General features: G+C 57.6%; 1 protein-coding gene across 1 annotated transcript in view; it reads left to right on the top strand.

The window, feature by feature from the left end:
• Positions 1-11,946, top strand: part of TAB1 (TGF-beta activated kinase 1 (MAP3K7) binding protein 1) — a 25,326-nt gene extending 13,380 nt beyond the window's left edge. The window contains exons 2-11 of the mRNA XM_007453999.1: positions 679-815; positions 1,189-1,342; positions 2,454-2,540; positions 3,039-3,177; positions 4,120-4,233; positions 4,859-4,970; positions 6,768-6,912; positions 8,796-9,018; positions 10,002-10,164; positions 11,739-11,946. Of these exons, the coding sequence (XP_007454061.1) occupies positions 679-815; positions 1,189-1,342; positions 2,454-2,540; positions 3,039-3,177; positions 4,120-4,233; positions 4,859-4,970; positions 6,768-6,912; positions 8,796-9,018; positions 10,002-10,164; positions 11,739-11,946 (1,482 nt within the window). The remainder of the gene's footprint in view (positions 1-678; positions 816-1,188; positions 1,343-2,453; positions 2,541-3,038; positions 3,178-4,119; positions 4,234-4,858; positions 4,971-6,767; positions 6,913-8,795; positions 9,019-10,001; positions 10,165-11,738) is intronic.
• Positions 11,947-15,493: the final 3,547 nt, after the last annotated feature.

Raw genomic sequence — 15,493 nt, 5'->3', positions numbered from 1 at the left:
GAAAGAGCGGGATGTGGACAGGGTACTGCAAGCATTTGGTACTAGTGGAGAAGCATATGGCAGAGGGGCAGATGGGAGAGGACACCAGGGTGGAGTGGGGACCAGGGCATGGAGACCCCAGTGCCAGGAAGAGTGACTGAGGCTGAGCTTCTAAGTCAGTTTCTCTAGGTGTGGATCTGTGTTGCTTGAATCAGTCCCCTGGGAGGAGCTGTCTACACTGCATATATCCTGAGCCCCGCCAGCGTCAGACATTCTGTGGGAGGGGCCTGGAAATCTGCGGTTTTAACCAGTGCACAAGGGATTGGAGTCAGAGCCATTGCAGTGCAAGGTGGGGACCACCAAAGAGTTTTTATACGAGGAGTTTGCTTCACTTGTGTATGTGTGTTTCACTCATGTTCCACAGCGTAGCGCACTCCTGGAGTTCCCTGCTGAGCCTTGCATGTGGAAACTCTAGTCTTTTTCAGGTTTCCTGGGGAAGTTTGTGGATTAGCCATAAACCACGCAAACCCTTCTGCAGGTGTTTGTTCATACACGCATCACTGTTTTCCAGGAGGAAGTGGAACCCTCTGGGTGGGGCTCCGGGCCTGCCAGGTTTTTGTTGGGGAAGAAAAAGCAGATGAGGTGGGGTCTGCCTTGGGTGAGAAGGTAACGCGTTTGGTTTCCTGGTGTCCTTCCCAGGAGCAGCAGCCAAGCTGGACGGACGACCTGCCGCTCTGCCACCTCTCTGGAGTTGGCTCAGCCTCCAACCGCAGCTACTCTGCCGATGGCAAGGGCACTGAGAGCCACCCACCAGAGGACAGCTGGCTCAAGTTCAGGTGAGCGTGCTGGCAGCACTCTCCTGGGCACCAGAAGTAGGTTTGCAAGCAAGAGAAAGCAGTTTTGCAGCTGTTTTCCGTGGGGCTTCCTAGTGTGATATGGCCCACGGGAGGTGGTGTCTGCTGCTGTCCCTTCCACATCTAGAACTCAGACCAGCTGAAGGCCTGCTACAGGGGGCAGGGGTATCCTAGAAAGTCACGGCCAGAGTGCAGTGATAGTCAAAGTGGGGGACCCACGTGGGCACCTGAAGCCACAGCTGCTGTGTTTTTTGTCTCCCCAATGCCTTTCCTTTCTCCCCCTCACTCTGGAGCTGGCATCACTCTTCTGTGAGCCCCTGGTCTCAGGCCACCTCCTGCCCTCTCCCTCTGTCAGGAGTGAGAACAACTGCTTCCTGTACGGGGTCTTCAACGGCTACGATGGCAACCGGGTAACCAACTTCGTGGCCCAGCGGCTGTCTGCGGAGCTCCTGCTGGGCCAGCTCAGCGCCGAGCACACTGAGGCCGACGTGCGGCGGGTCCTGCTGCAGGTACTGGGGCTCGGGCTGGCTGGCCGTAGCTGAGTTCCCTGGGCCTCGGCCCTGTGACTGCAGAGCGTGCGGTTAGCCCGGGGCTGGTCTGAAGACCTCGCTGGCTCCTTGTCTCTGCAGAAGAACCCTCTCCCAGCGGCAGGGGCACCCCACTTCCCAGGTGCAGGGCCGGGCAGCCAGCAGCAGTCCTTCCCGACACCTGGCAGGGTTGGCTCTGGAAGAGATGCTCCTGGGGAAGGGGATTATGGACGTCACCTTGGACGTGGGGTATGGTGGCAGCTGCTGAGCCCTGTTAGAGACAAGGTCATTGAGGGTGACCCTCTCCTTCTGCGTGGCTCAGGCACTCAGCCGCTGGTCACTGGGGGCTCCCCAGGCCCTGCCTCCTCGCTCCCGCTGGGCTTGTGCTTGTTTGCCGCTTCTGCGTTTCTGCTTGCTGCTGTTCTGGAGTTTGTCCTCCTGGCATCGCCTTTTGGAAGCAAGTCCAGGGGCACTTAGTCTTAGATGAGAAGTGTGGATTCCTCTTCCTCGAAAACAGCGTTCCCAGCCATTTTCCTGCCTTGGCACCTGCGGGCCCGCGCGCCGGCCATGGCCTTAGGGCCCAGTGCCAGTGAGTCTCAGCTGGCGCCCTTGGGAAAGGCGGCAGCATGAGCTGTGTTGAGGGGCCTTCAGGATGTGGCAATGACACTAGCTGTCACTGACCTAGACTTAGTCTGAGCCGGGCGCTGGGTGCTCAGGGCGGACACCCTCAGTCACTCTCAGAACAGCACTTCCTCTGTTTCGTCGAGCCCTGAGGAGGCTGCGCTGGCTGGCCAGCAAGTGCCAAGCTGGCCGTCACCCTCAGGCAGCCTGACTCTGAGCCTGTGCTCCCCACCTCTCTGCCGCGTCCCACCTCTCTGGTCGCTCTGCACTGCCACCTGGAAGGCACCAGCCCCACGGGGCCATCTTCATCAGACCTTGCTCTGCGGGAGCAGCAGTGCCTGGTGGTGCGCTGTGTGAAGCCCCATCACATGGTAACCTGCAGTTGATGCAACTTGTTGCCGTTAATAGCATTTCAGCATCAGATGACAGTGGTGTTTGAACTGGCCTTTGCCGCCTTGTCCTCTGCCTCCAGGCCTTTGATGTGGTGGAGAGGAGCTTCCTAGAGTCCATCGATGACGCATTGGCAGAGAAGGCGAGCCTCCAGTCCCAGCTGCCTGAGGTAACGTCCCCAGCCTGTGCCCCAGGAGCAGCAGATCAAGGTCCAGCTTTGCTAGGAGCAAGGACTCGTCTGCCATGTCCTTCCCAGGCCATTGATACAACTGGGCCAGAGCAGCAGGCGTTAGGGGACAGTTTCTGATGGGATGCAGGTGGCAACGGGTCTGCCCTCCTAGGGCCCTCCTTGGCTGGCTACGAGCAGCCATACTCTGCAACTCCACTTGGGGTGGGCCTAGGGTGTGAGAGAAGCTCCTTCCAGGTCGGTCCTCAGCCCGAATCTGTCCAGGCCTCATCACCTGCCTGCTCACGTCATGCGCAGGTACCTTCAGGGCCGACCGGACGAGTTAGGTCACACCTGGCTCTCCTGAAAGAAGCCTGCCCTGGAGCTGCAGCCAGCTTCCTTCCCGGCCGGGCCTCAGATGCTCTGTCTTTAAGGGAGGGGAGGTTGGTGAGATGCTCTCTAAGGCCCTGGCCTGCTCTGACCGCCGATGATGGCTTCTAGGGCACCCCTCAGCACCAGCTGCCTCCTCAGTATCAGAAGATCCTCGAAAGACTCAGGACGTTGGAGAAGGAGATTTCGGGAGGAGCCATGGCCGTGGTGGCAGTCCTCCTCAACAACAGGCTCTATGTCGCCAATGTCGGTGAGCCACCTGCCTGTCCCGAGGCGGGAGAGCAGGGGGGAAGGTCAGCCTCGGGATCCGTGTGTCCTTTGGGTGGTCTGCTTCCCAGACACGGAAGACCTCCACGTCGAGCGTCCTGAGACCACTAAGTGTTTCCCGTTGACTGCATAGGACGTCTCAGTCCCAGGCCGGGCATTCGAAGCACCTGCTGAGAGGCTGGTGTCCCGGCCTGAGTCCCCCCGGTGCCCCTAACCGGCTTGTGGCCTTGGGAGTTGTGTCCCCTCTCTGGGCTGCCTCAGTGGCTTCCTTGTCTGGAAGAGGTTGCCCGGCTGTGGAAGACCCACTTGGCATGAAGGGCGGCAAGATGGGCTGGGTGTGGGCTGGAGGGTAGGAGGTCACAGGGACGTTGGATTTGTAGGTGAAGAAGGGCCATGTGGGAGCCCGAGAAGGCGGTGCCCTCGGTGCAGTTTACTGCAGGGGCTCTGGAGAGACCCCACTGATACGGTCCCTCTCCTCTTCCTCCTTTCCTTAAGATTTCGTTTCGGAAAAAATTCAAAACTGTCATAAACAGCAGAGTGAAGAGCATTTAATGAACTGCTGTGTGCCCATCCCCCAGCCCCAGCATCCTCCCCCGGCCAGCATCACTTCATCTACAGCCCTCTGTCCCCGCGTTGTTGTTAAGCAAACCGTATGTAAATACTGCAGTGTGACTCCTTAGAGAAAAGGTCTCATTAAAATCCTAATCATAATTGTCCTCGGATGTCACTGGAAAAGTTTAACCTAATTCCTTAATATTATCAGCTCTCCCTGACTGGTGACTGGCTCCAGTGGTCTGAGCCTATTTTCTTTGCTCATTTCAAGGATTTCCACGTGTGAGATGCTTGCCTTTTCTCTCTTTTCTCATCGTGTCCCGTTTTTCGCTGTGCTCTCAGTCTCTGCTCAGCTGCTCGAATTCTTCTGCAGGCACAAACCGTGCGCTTTTATGCAAATCCACGGTGGATGGTCTTCAGGTGACACAGTTGAACGTAGACCACACCACGGAGAATGAGGATGAGCTCTTCCGGCTCTCACAGCTGGGTGAGTGTGGGGCGGGGCCTGGTGGCTCACCCTGTGCCTTCTGTTGGCCATGTAGAGAAAGGCATGAAGTGGCCGGGCTGTGACCTTGGGTTTGGGACCAGCCTGCCTGGGGTTGAATCCCAGCTCTTCCACTAACTAGTTGGTGATTTTGGAACTTACTCAAGTTTTCTGTGCCTCAGTTTCCCCTTCTGTGTAATGAGGATAATAGTAACACTTAACCTCAGGGTGTTGTGAGGATTGAAAGAGTTATTACATGTGAAATGCTTCCAGGAGTCTCTGGTATGCACTGTTATTGGTGGAGACTGAGAGGCCAAAGAAGTCCTGGGGCTCCAGCTGCCGCCATGGCCACCCCCTCCCTTCCCTGTGAGCCCAGGCTGCAGAGGGAGCTGAGCTGGGCGGTGCTAGATCTGCTGTCCCGTAGGGGAGGACTCTGCGCCACGGGTGTTCTGATGGGGATGGGGGCTGAGAACACTGGGGGACTTTGGGCTAACTGCCCTCCAAGGTGCCTGCTATGATTTCACTTCCTGTTCAGTGCCTTGTTTTTGTGGATATGTCTGTATCCCCTTCTTTTGGTTCTTCTTTATGAACAAACTCTGAGGTTATCGTGGTGTTCTTCCTCTGGTAGGTTTGGATGCAGGAAAGATCAAGCAAGTGGGGGTCATCTGTGGGCAGGAGAGCACCAGGCGCATTGGGGACTACAAGGTCAAATACGGCTACACTGACATCGACCTACTCAGGTGAGTGGCTGGCCCCGCTGCCCCCATTTGTGAGACCAGAGGCCTGGGGCAGATGCAGATTTTAGGCTCTAGGGACAAAAGGTACAGTTGAGGTAGTTTGGAGCCCAAGGGGATCCTTTCGTTCTCCCGGAGAGGTTGGTGTGGGGCAGGCCCTGGACCCGGAAGGCAGCAGGCCAGGAATTGGGGTCCTGTAGAGCTAGGCTGGCAAGGGGTTAGGTGGGGAGCTGGGCCAAGGCCAAGGGCAGCAACCAATGCCACAGGGCCTGGCAGGAGAGGCCAGAGTTCGCATGAGCTGCCTGGTGTGGATAGAGACAGACCGAAGGCCTATTGGTCGGTATTGTCATGACTGGGGCCAGGGCGGGGCTGCCAGATGGGTTGTCCCTTCTGGATGCCACCCACTGCTCATAGCAAACAGACGATGATAATAACGTGAGCCTTCATCCAAGCCCATGCGCAGTGTTTTACATCCATTCTCTTATTCAGTCCTCAGGCCCTATGAAGTGGGTGCTGTTACTGCCCCAGAGGTATTTTCATATGAGGAAACTGACATATGTAGACACTAGGTAGCCTGCCTGGTCTCAGGGCTAATAGTGGGCTTAGGCAAGACTTGAAGCCAGGCAGGCTGAATTCAGAGCTTGTGTCCTGAACTACGGCGACCCTGTATGCGAGAACACTCTGTGTGTGTGTGTGTGTGTGTGTGTGTGTGTGTGTGTGTGTGTGTGTGTGTGTGTGTGTGAGATGCCCACCTTGTGTCTTAGAAAACATGTTACAGCTCCTTACCCTCACAAGGTTTAAATAATTACATTTGGAACCTTTTGTCTCTAATTTGTCGGGTTCTGTTTGCTTTATGGAAAGGTCCATCTGTGGTTTAAAACAATTCAAACAGTGCCCAGGATATGCAGTGAAAAGTGAATCTTCCTCCCACCCCAAGCCCAGACTTCTTCCTCAGAAGCTGCTAGTTTCTGAGGTATCCTGCCCTGGAGTTTCTGTGTACGTGCGCGCGTGTGTGTGTGCGCGCCACATGCACTGTGCGTGGCGCGTGCTTGTTGGGGATGGAGAGGGAGCCAGTTGCTTTTTCAAAACACCCACAAATGCTAGCATTCTGCGCCCAGTGTTGTGCACCTCACTTTCTTCAGTATAGGCACCCACTCCTCCATTCCTGCACACCTACAATTTAGGCTGGCAGCATTCTTGGTAACAGTTGCTAGGATTCCAGTGTGTAGCTGTCAGCACTCACCTAACCCACCCCTACTGGTGGACCGACCTTCAGGATGTTGCCAGACTCACTCTTTCAAATCCTGTTGCCAGGAACATCTTCTTATCCTTGCCCTGTGTGCATGTGTGCATGTTGGAGCTTCCTGACAGTGACCAGTTCTGATGGTGCATCAGTTCATAGTCCCTCTGCAGCTAGAGTGTATGTGGGGCATGGGTCAGCTTGGAGGAGCCCAAGAGGAGTGGGCTTTTAAAAGAGAACTCATCCCTCTGGCTGTCCCACCCTCCCCCTGCCACCCCCCAGCTCTGTGGACAGGAAATGCGGAGTGGGACCAGGATTGGGCATTTGACCTTGGCCGTTGTGACCCCAGCCTCCCCCTGGCTTTCCTGGCCCTCTGAGCTTTATTTTAAGAGCTGCCCTCAGAAGACAGGTCTGTTTTTCTGGTTTTCTCTCTCCTCTCTTTCTTTTCCTCTTGTCAGATGTGTGTTTTATTTTACATTCTGGATGTAGATTCTTCTCACCAGAATAAATGTCCCCAGGGGGCCATTCCAAGCACAGCTGTGCCCTCTGCTCTCTTCCCACAGCGCTGCCAAGTCCAAGCCCATCATCGCAGAGCCTGAAATCCACGGTGCACAGCCCCTGGATGGGGTGACTGGCTTCCTGGTGCTGATGTCCGAGGGGCTGTACAAGGCCCTGGAGGCAGCCCACGGGCCTGGGCAGGCCAACCAGGTGAGCTGGGCCCGAGCAGAGCATAGCTGGCCAGCCTGCAGGATGGCATGCTCCCCAGAGCTCTGATTCGCACATGCTTTCACCAGACATCTTCTCTGGGTTCAAAGTTGGGGGAAGAAAAAGCCCAGAGTTCCAAGAACACCCATCCTACCCAAAAGCTTTGCTCCTCTGGGCTTAAAGCAGTGCCAGTCCCCAGGGTCCTGAGCAAAGCCTAAGGGAAGAGGGTGAGGGAAATGAATTTCCACAGGCACACGTGGCTCTGGAGACTGTCTGGGAAGGGCCCGGGTGGGCCGCGGAGGAAAGCCCAGCAGGGGCGCGGCCTGGTACCTAGAGCGCTGGCCAAGGAGTTGTGCGGCCCGCCCAGGTCCCGCTCCACTGCTTCCGTCGCTTCCCTCTTTGAGCTGCAGATGATATACAGTTCATTCCTTGTTTCTGAGATGGGGATGATGACATCTGCCTTTGTGGGGTTGTGATGAAGGCTGGGCGTGGTAGACATAGGTTCTCAGCCAGGGGCAGCTGCTGCTTTTTCCTGCACCTTGATGCACGTGTCAGACGGTCGTCACTAAAGCAGGACTTGGAGGCAGTCACATTGAGGGTGACCTTGAAGGGAGCTGCCTTTACCTGACCTGAGCTTGCTGGGTCAGAGAAATTCAGCTTGTGTTTCTCCTTCCATCTGTGATTCTGGTGAGAAGGTAACCTTTTCTGCTCTGTCCTAATTAAAAATAATGAGGGAAAGTCTTAGGCGCCTCACCGTCTCCTAATACCTGTGTTCAAGGTTTTTCATCTGTTTTATCTCATTCCTTCCAGTAGCCTTATAACATGGTGGGGCAGGGGCTCGCTGCCATGTCAGGCGAGGGACCTTGGGGCTCACAGAGTTCAGGGTCTCGCCTGAGGTGACAAAGCTGCTCAGTGCTGGAGCTGAGCCCCCCGGACCGGGCCCACGTCATTTCCCGTTACCTGCCCCTGCCCTCCTACCTCCAAGAGGCTGCAGCCAGCCATCACGTAGAGGATTTTGTGTTTATATTTTTTATCTTTTACCATAAATGTGATTTTTTTTTCCTTTCTTTGCTCTTCGTGATAAGACTATCCAGTGGCTTCTACTGGGTTCTAGAATACACTGGACAGTGGACTTCTCTGAGGGCAGGGACCCTCTCTTCATCCTGTATCCTCAATTTCTGACAAAATCGACATATCATCTCCTACAATAAGTTTGTTCCAGGAAAGAAAGCTGAATAATAATGACAATTTGTACTGAGCTTTTAAGTGCCCTCACATCCATTATGTTATTTAATCCTCACTGTAATGCAGTGAGGTGGATATTATCCCCCATTTTTTTGGTGTGTGGAAGCCAAAAATCAGAGAAATCACAAGGTCACACCTTTTCTGAGAAAGTTCCAGAATTATCCTGAATACCTTGAGAAGCTCAGGTTGCAGGCTTGGCTGGTGGGGACGTCCACTTGCTTGGCTGGGGACCCCTGATGAGGCTGTGGAGGTGTGGCCCCCGCTCCCTGGGCCCCCACTTGCTGGGCTGGGGACCCCTGATGCGGCTGTGGAGGTGTGGCCCGCACTCCCTGGGCCCCCACTTGCTGGGCTGGGGACCCCTAAGTGTCCTGATGTGGCTGTGGAGGTGTGGCCCACGCTCCCTGGGCCCCCACTTCCTGGGCTGGGGACCTCTGATGCGGCTGTGGAGGTGTGGCCTGCACTCCCTGGGCCCCCACTTGCTGGAAGTGTCCTGATGCGGCTGTGGAGGTGTGGCCCGCGTTCCCTGGGCCCCCACTTGCTGGGCTGGGGACCCCTAAGTGTCCTGATGCGGCTGTGGAGGTGTGGCCCGCGCTCCCTGGGCCCCTCGTTCCTCACCAGGTTTGTGCTCCCGTCGCCCCCAGGAGATCGCCGCCATGATCGACACGGAGTTCGCCAAGCAGACTTCCCTGGATGCAGTGGCCCAGGCCGTGGTGGACCGGGTGAAACGCATCCACAGTGACACCTTCGCCAGTGGCGGGGAGCGTGCCAAGTTCTGCCCAAGGCACGAGGACATGACCCTGCTGGTGCGGAACTTTGGCTACCCCCTGGGAGAAATGAGCCAGGCGGCACCCACCGCCCCCCCAGGTATGTGTGCCGCAGGCCTGTGCCCGAGGCCGTCCGGGGTTGGGGTCGTGGCGAGTCCACGGGCCTTGCTGCCTGGGGCGGAGTGGAGTCGGGAGGCCTGGCTTTGAGCAGTTCCAGGCCGGGCCCTGACTTTAAAGCTGTCTGAGCTGTGCTTATTTTTCCCTTTTTGTCTGTGAAATGAGGACAATACCACCTGCCCTGGCCTCCTTTGAAAGACCTGAGTGCACGGGAAGCACTTTGCAGCCCCACGGGCCACATCGCGGACAGCGGCAGCTGCGGGCTCAGTGCCTGCTGTGCGCCAGCCACCTCGCCCGCATATTTCCTTTCGTCCTCATTAACAACCCTTTTACAGAAAGGAAACTGAGGCCCTAGAAGGAAGGGACCTAGCCAAGGTTGGGCATGTCAGAGGTGAGGGAGAGACGCTTTATTCTCTGCCTTTTTAATTCTAAATCATGTCGCCCAGGAAGAATTATTCTTTTGTTCTCCCTCCCAGTGCTGCTTTAGTGTCAAGACCATCAGTTCCTGGGGGCTGCATTTCTTTTTCTTTTTTTCAAACAAGCAAGCCCTAGCACTCAAGCATCAGATGGATTTGTTCTCCCATGGACACCGGGGTTACTGGAGTTTCTCTAGCTTGTTATTGCAACCATATTTTTGTTGGGCCAACCTCAACTAGGAGCATACTTAGCCTTTGGGTTAAAGCACCGTGGGAAGCCAGGCAGTAACCCTTTCGTTGAGGCAGCTCAGCACTTCTCTTCCTGCTTTGAGCACCAGCAGTGCTTTGCTGCTGAGTGGAGGCCCCTGCCTGGCCCAGAAGAGTCTCTGCCACAGATACTCCTTCGCTGTCCTAAGAGGCAGAGAGTCAAGCTAGGGGATCCGAGCCGGGCCACCGCCTACCTTCTCAGGCCCTGGAGCGGCCCTGTTGCTGCCACCCCAGGGTCCCCCCGAGCCGCGCCCTGTAGCCCAGCACTCTCTTCCTCTCAAAGCTGCAGGAGGACGCGTGTACCCCGTATCCGTGCCTTACTCAAGCGCCCAGAGCACCAGCAAAACCAGCGTGACCCTGTCCCTCGTCATGCCCTCCCAGGGCCAGCTAGTCAACGGGGCCCACAGCGCCTCCACCCTGGACGAAGCCACTCCCACCCTCACCAAGTAAGCGGCCACCCCCAGCCCCAGCCATCTCAGGCCTGCTTCCTGGGCACAGCCCTGGGTCCCTGGACAGGGGTGGCCGTAGGGCCACGTCCTGTGCCTGAGGAACCTTGGTTGAGACGCCCTGAGATGTGCTGGGGTCTTGTTCCTCTCAAATCCTCCAGTTCCATCCCTGGGGAGGCCTCCCTAGCCTCCCAGGCAGGACTGCAGGTTCCAGCAGCTCCTTGAAGCCGGAAGGGAGGGGGTGGAGACAGGCAGCTCATGCTGACAGCCTGCTGCTCATTTCTTCTTGCAGGTGCCATGTATTCGTTTTCATTTAATGGGAAGGTTGTCCTCTTGTTCTTTTCTCTTCTCCCGTCTTGGAGTGTGTGATTTGGGGGGCCTCCCCCATGGTATCTGTGCTTGTGGGACATTGTTTGGCCTGTGTCGGCTTATGAGAGCCAGTGCTCTCTGACTAAAGCATACGATTTTAGCTTTGAAGCGAGTTCTCTAGTTTCAGGCTGGGGGAGGGGTGGAGGCAGCAGGGGGTCTGGAGTCTGCGGGTGTGGTGGGCGGGCCCCCTCCTCACTCCTGGCAGACCTGCCTGACAGGTCTGGTGTCTGCCCCGCCCCCTCCATGTCTGGGGAATGTACCCCCACCTGCCACACCAGGGGGCTAGGCTCTGGTTTCCACATTCCTGCCCTGCACAGAATAATAGAGGTGCCCCACCCAGCCCACTCAGGATCTGGCCGGTTGGAAGGGCCACCAGGAAGGTTTCCCTGTGCCTCACAGGGGGCCTTTCCTTCTCCCTGCCCCCAGGCTGCTGCCACTGCCACCACTGCTGCCGCCACCCCTGTGGGCTGGAGGGGCCTGCCAGGCAGCTGAGTGATGGGCATCCTGAGCATTGTACGGGTGGCCTCCCCACCCCTGCCGGGCTGCTCAGAGGAGCCACCAGCTGTGTCCACAAAGGCAGGGCATGTAGCAGCCATCCCAGACCAGGCAGGAGAACCAGCCATTCTTCTGTGCCTCCAGCTCCCTGGGTCCCTCCAGCCTGTGTCAGAGCTTAGTTGCCCCCCCACCCCGCTGCCGGGCTGGCCCAGCTCTGAGTGCTGGGAGTGTGCAGGACAGTGGGTTAGCAGGTAATTCCCAGATGTTACAGACTGTGTGGCAGAGGGTGGGTGCCCGGGGAGCTCTGGGAACATGGGGAGCCCGTCCTCACCCAGCTTGCGAGAGGAACGAGGAGGAGGGAGTAGGGAGGTTTTCTGGGAGAAGAGCCCTGGCCTGCCTGTGACCAGTGGGGTTTGGTCTGGGATGGATTTGGAGAGGTTGGAGTCGATGGCGCCCAGCTCGGCGCTGCTCTGCAGGTGGCAAGTTCTGCATCCTACGCAGTAGCCACTAGTCACGCGTGATTATTGAGCACTGAAGTGAGGGGTCCATTTTATTTCATTCTAGTTAATTTAAAGAGCTACATGTGGCTAGAGCTTCAAAAATACATTTGACTTTTCTCTGCGCCGAAGAACATCCGGCCAGCTGGCTGTGCCCTGAGGGGCGGCCAGACGCCGCGGCCTGTGACTGATTTGCCTCTGTTGTGCTCCCAGCCAGAGCCCGACCCTGACCCTGCAGTCCACCAACACGCACACCCAGAGCAGCAGCTCCAGCTCTGACGGGGGCCTTTTCCGCTCCCGGCCCGCCCACTCGCTCCCGCCCGGCGAGGATGGCCGTGTCGAGCCTTACGTGGACTTTGCGGAGTTCTACCGCCTCTGGAGCGTGGACCATGGCGAGCAGAGTGTGGTGATGGCGCCGTAGCCCGGCCACGGAGTGCAGCCCGAGCAGGACCTTGCCTGGGGACGGGGCCCAGCTCCGGGCAGGACGGGCCTTTTCCTGCCATTTGCCTGTGCCCCAGGGGCCAGCAGAGGCCTGGTGCTCAGCCTGCATCGTACTCTCACTCCACAGCCTGTGGTGCTGTAGAGAGTGTTCTCTCAGTGCACTGACGCAGACCGGACCCCTTGCCACGGCGGCTGCACAGGGTCCGGAGGCAGTCCCCCGGGCAGCCTCAGCCACGACCATTGCTGTTTCTCAGAACAAGGGGCACAAGTGCGGCAGCCCATGAGCCCCGCGAGTGGCAGCCACTGCTTTCCCAAGGCCACCCCCTTCCCGCCACCATCTCCCCTGGAGGAGCCTGTGGCCACTGCTAGCGCCCCCTCGCCCCTGGGGGGTGGTTCCCGCCTTCTCCACCCGGCCTCCAGAGTGGAACCCCAGTCGGCGTCTGCACCTTCGAGGCCTGCACCTGTCCCTGGGCCCCGTCCCTAGGCATCCTTGGGCTCAGGGGCACTGGGATGGCTGCAGAGGGGGCAGTCAGGTGGAAAGGAACCAGAGAGAACTGGTCCAAGAGGGGCATTGGTCCTGGAGCCCACCAGAGTGGGCAGGCTGGGCAGGGCTGGCTCCCCGGGGCCGGGTGAAGAGGGGAGGTGTGCCCGGCGTGAGTGGCGGCAGGGGCCGCCCCTGCCAGGCCCCTCCGGGAGTGGCGAGGCCCTGAGTCGGACTGAGCTAGTCCTGCCCTGCTTTCCCGCGGGAGCTGGGGAGCGCCCCAGGCTGGGGGCTGCTAAGACTGCAGCCTGAACCACTGACTGCGAGTCTCTGCCAGCTCCACGGTAACAGGCAGGTCTTAGGCCAGGCCTCGGGGCTCACTGGAAACAGAGAACAGTGGAGAATGGTTCCAAAAGGGAAGAGGCTCCTGGAGACCTGCTGCTCTGGGTGGTCGAGGGCTTTGGAGACGTGCACTGTTTTTACAGACACTTCGGGTCGGGATCAGGCCAGCCCAGGCCCTCAGTTAGACCATTTCATGCATGTTCTCTGCCTTCAGTGGGGAAGGGGTGCCACCAGGGCTGTCAGCTGGAATTGCCCTTCGTGTTTCCAGAGGAGGAAGCAGGCTCAGGAGATTCACACCTTGTCCAAGTCACACAGTCAGAGGTGGAGTAGAACTCAAACTTTCTTGTCAGTCTCTGAGGCCCCCCGGGTTCTTGCCAACACCCCCCAACCTGGTGCCCAGCCTCCTGCCCCATGATGCCCCAGACACAGCTCACCAGGGACTGGCTGCTGTGCACGGCCTCCAGCGTGCTTGGACTCTGAAAAGTCAAAGGCCAGTTCCGAGGTTCCCTGTTCGCCCTGTGGTCCAGGAACATGCTTTCCTGTGGCAGGGCAGGGCCCATTGTGGTGCCGGTTTCTGAGGGGAGCCGCGGCATGAGCAGAAGAAAAGCGGATCTCAGCAGAGGGCCCTGACCCCCCTCCACTAAGAAGCCATCTCCGTTGTGCAGGTGAGCAGATTTAAAATCAGTCACAGAGGCTTGGGCACGAAGGGATTCTCTTCCGAGAATGTCTCTGTATGCTGTTTGGTCTCTAGAGATAGAATCACTTTTTTACAGCAGTAAAGAGATAATAAAGGGTGGTATAATGTGTCATGGTGTTAATAGACTACGGTGTCTTGTGTAGCTCGCGGTGGCCCTGGGAGGTGGCCGCCGCCTCCTGCCCCGCTCAGCAGCTGGAAGCGCCAGCTCACCAGGCCGGGGAGTGGCAGAGCCAGGATGCGAACCCGGCCTCCGGACCGGACCGGTGCTGCCACCTCACAGCCTGAGGGGAGGGCGCTGGGTTGCTCAGCGTCCCCCCAGGTCCCTGCACACCTGGAGAGGGTGACAGCCCTCCCCTGCTGCGCACCAGCTCCTCCTCTTCCTGAAGGCAAGGCCGGTTCTCGGCGTGTGAGTGTGGTGTGGCTGGCAGGGCTGCGGGCCACCAGGACCCAGTCCTCCCACTCCCGCTCCCCACTGGTCAGAAGACCTTGAGAAGGTTCCTCGGCCTCGTTTTGGTTTCGTCTGCGTGGAGGATACTCTATGAATACTAGTCCACAAAGCGCCTCTTCCCGCTTTACGGGACTTAAGACCTTGTCCCTCTAACACTGTAAAGTCATGTGTAAGGAAGGGTCTGCCTGGGGCCTTGCGTGCAGCAGGTGCTACTTGCCACTTCCCCTGGGAACCCAGACGCTGGGCCGTGGGTGTGGTTATTGCCTCTTCTCAGCGAAGCCCAGAGGGAGGCTGTCAACCAGGCTCCCAGACGTTTCCTCCAGCAAGGGCATCTTTCATGATTCTTCTTTCTGGGCCCCCTGCTTTGAAGCCAAACAAGGACACAGATCCCTGGCAATCCTGACGGGCTCGGCACGAGCACGCACGAGCCCGCGCTTTGTTCCCACGCAGAGGTGATGTCAGCCCGGAGCAAAGAAGGGCATTTCCATGAGCCTCTGGGCGTGCAGCCTCCTCAAGGAGGGACACAGTGTCTGACAGCCGGCTTTGAGGAGTATTGACACCAGCTCAGGGACTCCATTCCTGCCTCCGAGACACCCCTGCCTTCAGGCTGTGTGGACCAGCTGGCTCATCCAGCCCCTTCTTGCCCTGTTCTCCCAGGTCACTCGGTGGGCCAGGGCCAGGGTGGGCCTCAGGGCCCCACGAATTGCCTCAAGGCCAGCGCCCCCGCCTGTTTCCGCACGGTCTTGCAATTGTCACTTCAGCATGCCCAGATGGTGCTGAGCTCAAGAACCTTCCAGAGCTCCTGCGTCCTGCCTCAAGGCACCTGCTGTGTTGGAGTCCTTTGTGTGCTTACTGCTCTCCCCCTGCCCCTCCACCCTGGACCCTGCACAGCCCCTGGGCAGGTCGAAGAAACGTCAGGTGAACGACGGTAGGTGCGCTGCCCAGAAAAGAACTTCTGGAACTTTCCTACAGGAAACATCTTTACCCTGTAGAAAACTCCCACCCCAGTACCCCCAGAGTTTGGAAGTTTGTAAGCAATTAGATGTCTCATAACTTATTTTGAATATCTAGGTGAATTCTGCAGTCAAATCCACAATAGTCTCATGTTTGTTTTAGTACAAAAGCAACATTTTTTTCAAAAACAGTATTTAAAATTACTTATTGTCAAGTAAATTGATGCTTCAGGAAGTGCTCCATGTCAGTCCTATAGGTTTGTAGGTCTCAGCCCATCGCAGGGAACCCAGCAGGACCCAGGTGGAGGGGCCCAGGTGACCCTATAAAACCCGCTAGCTGCTAAGTGCCAGATGGGAACTTGCAAGGCATTAACTCCTGAGAGAGGCCCTCACGGTGGTCACCCCCCACGTGCCCCCCAGTGCCACCAGGCAGGGATCTGTGTCTGAAGGTTCACTGGGTCCTATTGTTAGTTCCCACTTTGGAGATGAGGAAATAAAGCACAGACAGGTGAAGGAGTTTGTGCGGAGTGATCAGGAGACAGATTTCTGCTCAGGATCGGAAAGAACTTTCTAATAGCGTGTGAGTTGTTAAACGTCGGAAGGGGC

This window comes from Lipotes vexillifer, unplaced genomic scaffold (assembly GCF_000442215.2).
Source record: "Lipotes vexillifer unplaced genomic scaffold, Lipotes_vexillifer_v1.1 scaffold382, whole genome shotgun sequence".
NCBI lineage: Eukaryota > Metazoa > Chordata > Mammalia > Artiodactyla > Lipotidae > Lipotes > Lipotes vexillifer.
This window is presented reverse-complemented; position numbering and strand designations above follow the sequence as displayed.